Source organism: Cryptomeria japonica, chromosome 3 (assembly GCF_030272615.1).
Source record: "Cryptomeria japonica chromosome 3, Sugi_1.0, whole genome shotgun sequence".
NCBI classification, from domain to species: Eukaryota; Viridiplantae; Streptophyta; class Pinopsida; order Cupressales; family Cupressaceae; genus Cryptomeria; species Cryptomeria japonica.
The window spans coordinates 128619269-128626281 of NC_081407.1; the positions used below are offsets into that span (position 1 = coordinate 128619269).

Consider the following 7013-nt stretch of genomic DNA (forward strand, 5'->3'; position numbering starts at 1 on the left):
CCTAGATGAAGGTACCTGTCTATGATCCATCCACCACACCACATTTTATAGAAAACAACAAACATCTACCTTAATCGTCGATTTAAAGTTAGTTGACCACCATATCCCTTTAATTTCAGAGTCCCACTAGCATAAAGAATATATCATAAACCTCGAAAAGGCCATTCAAAATTAAATTTACAATATTGTTACCATCGTATATATGTATGAAATAACATAACGCATTGAAAAGCTTGAGGGGTTAAGAAAGAATGGTCTCTACATGGCTGTGGTGTTACACCCTTGATCCAAGTTAAACCAGTACATTAGTACTTCATGATAAATTTATTGGAGTTCTCTATGTTGTGAGATATGGTTTGCCTCTTTTCATTTTGTCATTGTATGTTTTTAGTCTTTTTATAAAAACCCCTTGGTTTCACAGAGCCTAAACGAATCAGATCCATCCTTATTTGTCAGTCCTTTTCAAGCCACAATCTAATTATAAACCTTGCTTTTGACAACATATTCTGACCTTTGAAGTCACTGCAAGCCTCCAAAATTTGTGTGGATGTCTACACACCATCAAGCACCAACCAATTAAAAACCAAAATCATGAAATTTTCAGTCCATAATGATTTATTTGTATTGGCAAAAATTAAATCTACACAGAATGCGAACAAATCAATTGGAAATTAACAATTATCTTCCTCTTCAAGACCACGGCAAGATTGTAGAAAACTTATTCGATGGTCAAATAACCAAATCCGAAAACCTTGATTAACCGCATTTGAAAGGTATTTCTATCCTCCCCTCCAAGACCACAACAACAATAAAATCTACATGATCAAATCCAGAAGGCTACAAACAAATCAATTGATCAAATCCAGAAAGCTGCAAACAAATCAATTGAAAATCAACAATTATCTTCCCTTCCAAGACCACGGCAAGACTGCATAAAATATATTTGATGGTCAAATACACAAATCCGAAATCCTCGATTAACCGCATTTGAAAGATATTTCTATCCTACACTCGGGGAGCCAACTGCCCAAGAACATAGAAAGCCAGTGTGAGGCTAAAATAAGATCTGAAATCAACATTAAACTGAATTTTAAATGATTTCAGATCTGAAATCCTGTCAAACTGCCATTCAGCACCTAGGAATTCAATACCTTCGGCAAACTTTATTTCATTTTGACACCCAGATGCTAAAAAGCACCAAACTAGTTTATAGCGTTTAGAATCTACAAAAGCACTGAAAGCATTAAACCAAAATAGAACTCAGCACCTCCAAAATCTGAGAGTTGAAAGGAAATGACACTTTTAGCTCAGAAACAAATTGATTCCAAAACAACTAACCTAATTGACACATCAGTATATGCCATGGTCAACCAAAAAATGTTGTACTCAACTAGTTCACCGTAAATCCGTCCACTGGAAAACTATTCTAAAAGATAATAACAAAATTGGGATGTGAAGCCGAAAATGTAACCCAATTCAAAACGCTCTCAGATTCAATAAAGCTTTACAGCAGTTAGAAGATAGAAACTAGGAAGTCTGCTGCGAAGGACTTTCAATAAAAACCATTGGTAAAATTCAATAATCATTTATCCCATGAAACACAAATCAAAAGGAACGAAAACCCTCTCAAGACCGTGACAACTGGCAGACTCTCACACTACAAACATTTCAGGAAGTCAAGGCAACATCTGTGAATCTGCTAACCAATCTTGTAAGAATCTTGATATGCGTACCCATTACTGGAACTTTACATCAATGCAATCAATAGGGTTAGCCTTCAATGGCTTGGGATTAGAAAAATTTTCCCTTTTCTTGACCATTCCCACCACGTGATGCATTGTGCTCTAGGCAAATTATTCAGTACTTGAGCAATCCTTATATTTCCAATAATACAATTTACACAATTTGCAGAACATAGCATAAACATTTAGAGAAGTAAATATCTTCTCAAGCCTTGGCAATAGACTTTAAGATAAACCATCCAAGGAATCTTCTACTCTTCTGGGTTAGAATTTGAGCTTGCAACATATGATACAACAACAGTAATATCATCCAGTTTTCCACCATAATGACTAACACCTGCATCTTGGGCAGCACTAGAAAAGGGAGTTTGTATGTGTTTATCTTCTGCTCGCTGCCTTGCCAGTTCAGCAATTTTCTGAGCAGTAACCCGTGGCTTCAGACCAGCTTTTACAGCATGAACTACCACAGCAGTTACTTCACTATCGTATAGATTATCAAAGAGCCCATCTGTACCAGCTATAATTACATCTCCTGGAACAACTTGAAGGGTGAACATCTGTATATCTCAAAAAGATTAAAATATCAAAATAAGAAATCAAATTCAGTCAAATGTTAGGAACAGAATATAACTAAAAAAATTATTAAGGACATTGCTTCACCTGTGCAGAGCTTGGGAGGTCATTACCACCTCCCAGTTGATATGGGTAATTGAACTCACGTTGCTGGACAGGAGATCTGAAGATTGTACATCCATCCCTCACTACTAAAAATCCACTATCCCCCAAATTGATAGCATGAAGAAGACCCTAGAAAAAACATGACATTTATGTCAGGTTAACTACATTCATAAAGAAGATGAACAGAAGCTAATTCATTTGATGAATTTATTTGGAGAAAAAAATGCAAACATCAACACCTACTGCAGTGATCAGAAGATAATAAGGGAAAGAAGCATATTTCTATAAATTGAAGTTACCTGATCAGAAAGGGCTAACATACAAGCTGTTGATGATCCCTTGCATTTTGTACTTACATAAGCTTTCTCCAATACCCTTGACAGATCAATAGAACCTTGAGGTTCCTCTTGAATTGCAGCCACAGAATGAGCCATTAGTTCACGGGCATACATACCTGCATTAACACCAATCTCAGACCATCCTCCCACACCATCAGCAACACCAATAGCCTGTTCAGCTGTACATATAAAGTGAGCATCTTCACCACCTCTTTCCTCCTTATCAGGATGTGGGAGGTAACATGCACCTGATTGCAGTTTCAATCCTTTTTCACCAAGATGATCCCTACAGACCAAAAAAGTAATGTAAACGAGATTTGATAATATGGCAAGAAACTTACAGATCAAAAAAGTATCAAATATAGGGAAAGAGCTTTAAACTGTTTAGTAAAATAACTAACTCTACCAATTGACACCAGTGAAAGAAGAAAAGGAAACATACTCACATAAATACATCAAGGAAAAAAAATATACAGATAGTTTTACATGTTTAAACAAAACAAATTTACACAACTGACAGCCACAAATACTCAATTCAAGATTCAATTATAAAGAATACAGAGAAAACCCTTATAAATAGCATTTGGTTGGATCTTCAATTTTCAGAATGTCAAACAAAATTTTAACCGAGAATCATCATGTCCATTGCAATTAATCAGAGGAATCCATATAAAATTATAAAAATACTAAGTTGCCGAATCGTGGGATTTCTCGGGCAATTCCAGGTACGAAACGTACGGGATTCGGATGCTGAAATGAATCTCCTGTGGGCTGAAATGAATCTCCTGTGGGTACATCCAAGGTCTGTGTTTTTAGAAGCCGAAATGTTTAGTGATTCTAGTTCTTAAGACCTACAGTGCTGATTAGTGAACTCAGAACTTATTTATCATTTTGATTTTTTGATATTGAAAACTAAATTTAAATTAGAATGTTATGTTTCAAAATTTGAAATTTGTAATGGTTTTTGTTTAGAAACTTTATTCTATCTTTTAGCTATATGTATATGTACTTATAACCAGGGCATAACAGATATTAACAAGTTCTAGCAACGACATGTACTACAGCTAGAACCACAGGTATAGGTAGAACCACTACAGGGACGTGTACTCCAGGTTTAACCATAACTACAGATAGATCCATAACGATAGGTAGAACCACAACTACGACATTGCACTAAAATTACAGACATTTTGATCTCCGGCGTTGTGTCATCGAGGCGCTTACAAAATTTTGTCGACGCTAGAAGAAATTTTGCCGATGCCCGAATTAATGTTATCCACGCCCTTTGAAATGTTGCCGATGCTTGTTGAAATGCCCCCAAGGCTCTTAACAATGCTCTCGAGAATTGTGTAAAGGAGCTTGAGGCCCAATGAAATGGTCCTGAATTTCCTTTCAATGAGAACAATGGCGACGAGGAGAACAATGGCTATGGCCGCCACCACAACAATCATCACAATATTGATTCCAGACTTAGAGTCGTCATTATAATAATAGTAATTGTATGGATCAGAACCATAGAGAAAAGCAGGTGGTGGTGGTGTTAGTAAAAAAGGTTGAGGAGGTGCAAATTGTTCATTACAACAATTTACAACAATGGCGGGCTCAGAAGGAGGAGGGGGGAAAAGAGGAGGAGGAAGAGGAAGAGAAGTTGGAGTGCTCTGTTGTCCATTACAACCATGATGGTCTGCAACACTCAAAGTGGTTAACACCACTAACAACACAATTCCATGATTCATCCTTACTAATTACAAAAAGAGTCTTTTTAAATTCTTCTGCTTTGGCAGCTTTTCTCATATAATGTGTGATGCGAAACTTATAGATAATCTCGTGTTTCTCTGCACGGATTGACGAGTTGCTGGGCTCACAGGCCACATTGTTGATGAGCTCACAGATTCTTTTAGTATGATTAAGATGAAGAGACCTTGTCAGATTAGGTTTTGAAATGTTCAACATCATTATTGGGAGAATCATATTAGGTATGAGTATTTTTAACAATATTTTATAATTTATATTAAGATTAAGAATAATCTTTTCATTGTCAAATTTAATATTTGATTTATAGTAGTGCAAGTTTGTTTGTTTTTTACATTAAGGGATATTTATTTTTCCTATACATATTATTAGGTAATTTTAAGTTATTTAGGTGTGGTTAATATGAAAGGATGGTTACTACTAATCATGCATTCACCATACACTTGAAAGGTTCATAAGCAGTAAAAATCAAGTGTCAAATTAATGAAATTAAAGTTAAGAGCTTTTGAGACAGTTTTTTTTGTCTTAAACTATATGGATTATCTTATTGTAAGGATTTTTTAATTATTTTTTAGCACTCACATTTGTATAGTAGTGACAACACTACTCACTAGACGCTACCATTACTACCTTATTATTTGTACCAATAATTGTGTGCCCACTAGAGTGGCAACCTTTGTAACCTAATTGGGGTGTCATCTTAGCACAAGCTTTGGCAGTCAAAATGTGTGCCTACAATAGCTATTTTGTTGATCACTATTTTACACACACATATATGCATATATACACACATATATATAGATATATATACACACATGTATATATGCATATATACACACACAAGTGTATATACATACATACATACATGTGTATTTGCATGTACATATATACACACACACACATATGTCCATGTGTATATATGTGTGTATATTGTTGGCAATTGACACTCATCCGGTAAGAGTTAATGGCATTTTGGATTGTCATTGATGGCAACTCATCTTCACATGTAAATATTCTATCCGGATTCATTACTTTGTTTTGTTTGGGTTAACCAACATTAATTACACTTCACCGACATTCACTTTGCTTCACAATCGGCTAAGTCCTGATCTTGGTAACTGATCTGGGTAATGTGTATTTGGAACCTCGTAATGGATAGGACCCAACTAGGTGATCTTATGGCCCCGATTATTTCTTTCATGGAATTTATGGTAACGTGTGAAGGCCGACATGATCATTGGGATTATGTTTGAAATTTATTATGATCTGACAGCTGATGGGTTTATACTTTTCATTGAAGCCAACATGGTGGAAGATAGGAGGATATTTAAGGAGATCCTTTTAGCGATTGATTAAGTAAGTTTTGTAATACGAATTTTGGTTGTGAATTATTTAGGGATTATCGATATGCATTTTGGTTAGCGATTAGAAGCTCTTGTGTGCAGTTTCACGTGCACAGCCTAATCGATAGCATAACAGAGCTGAACAAAGAATCAACAAATCGATACACATTGAAGGTTATCAGAGCATGAACCAGAACTTATCTAGCATGGTCAGATGCATCTCATAAGTTCATACTTCTTGTAATTACTTTCTAATGCTTTGTAAGTCATTGAAATTTCTCATTTTGTGTTGAGCAGTGAGCTCTAGGCGGTTGGCCTGATTGCATGTGCGATCCCCTTTATGTAATATTTGTATAGATTGATCAAGAATATAGATATTGTGGGTATTAACCCCACTATGGTTTTTCCCTTTGCAAGGTTTTCCACGTGTAAGTATTGGTGTTATGGTGTTGCCTCTTTATGTGTTATTTGGTGTATGCACTTTAATTTTATTTACTGTCAACTGGTTAATAAGCAATAAGTTCAAAACTAATATTACCAGTAGAAAACTAATTTACCCCCCGCCTCTCAATGTTCTTGGATTCCAACAATTGGTATCAGAGCTTGGTTCCTCAGAAGAAGTTTAGCCTCTTGAGTAAGATCTGGAATTTGGAATCAATGGAAACTGGTCTACAGCAACAAGTTCAACTTTCTCTTGAGGATCTTGATAATGAGTAGATGGAGAACAATAAACTAAAAAATGAACTAAAGTAAGCCAAAGAACACATCATTTCATTGCAAGGAAATCTTTTTGTTGTTAAGGCTAAGAGAAAGAAACTCTGTGATCAATTGTAAAATCAGAACAGTGATGAGGAAGATGCTATGAAGGATCAATGTCAAAAACTCACTCAGGAGAACACTATCTTGAAGAATGAAATGCAAGCCTCAACCATGGGGATGTGCAAGGAAATTGAGGATAGAAAGAAAAATGAAGAAAACCTAGCTCAAGCATTGAAGGACAGATCTAATGAATGCAATAGAATGACACATGAGAATTACATGCTAAAACTTGAGTTGACCCTGTCCCCGAACAATGAACATGAACTTGAGAGACAGATTATAATCATGAGAGATGAATTGGTTATTGCAAATGAGTACAAGGACAAGTTCAAGGATACTTC

The 7013-nt window shown here is 35.7% G+C and overlaps 1 protein-coding gene across 1 annotated transcript; it reads right to left on the minus strand.

The window, feature by feature from the left end:
• Positions 1-1545: 1545 nt before the first annotated feature.
• On the minus strand, positions 1546-4451 carry LOC131066537 (probable protein phosphatase 2C 55). The gene is made up of 4 exons (XM_058001314.2): positions 3983-4451; positions 2720-3044; positions 2403-2549; positions 1546-2299 (listed from the first exon to the last, which is right to left on the minus strand). The coding sequence occupies exons 1-4, from the start codon at positions 4207-4209 to the stop codon at positions 1994-1996; spliced, it is 1005 nt and encodes a 334-aa protein (XP_057857297.2). The 5' UTR covers positions 4210-4451; the 3' UTR covers positions 1546-1993.
• Between the last annotated feature and the right edge of the window lie 2562 nt (positions 4452-7013).

Excerpts from the sequence above, each read along its gene's own strand:
- LOC131066537 (XM_058001314.2), bottom strand. The coding sequence starts at position 4,209 with ATGATTGTTGTGGTGGCGGCCATAGCCATTGTTCTCCTCGTCGCCATT. Across the intron at positions 2,550-2,719 it reads TGTTAGCCCTTTCTGATCAG|GGTCTTCTTCATGCTATCAA; the intron begins GTAACTTCAATT and ends TGTTTTTTCTAG. Across the intron at positions 2,300-2,402 it reads ACCTCCCAAGCTCTGCACAG|ATGTTCACCCTTCAAGTTGT; the intron begins GTGAAGCAATGT and ends TGAGATATACAG.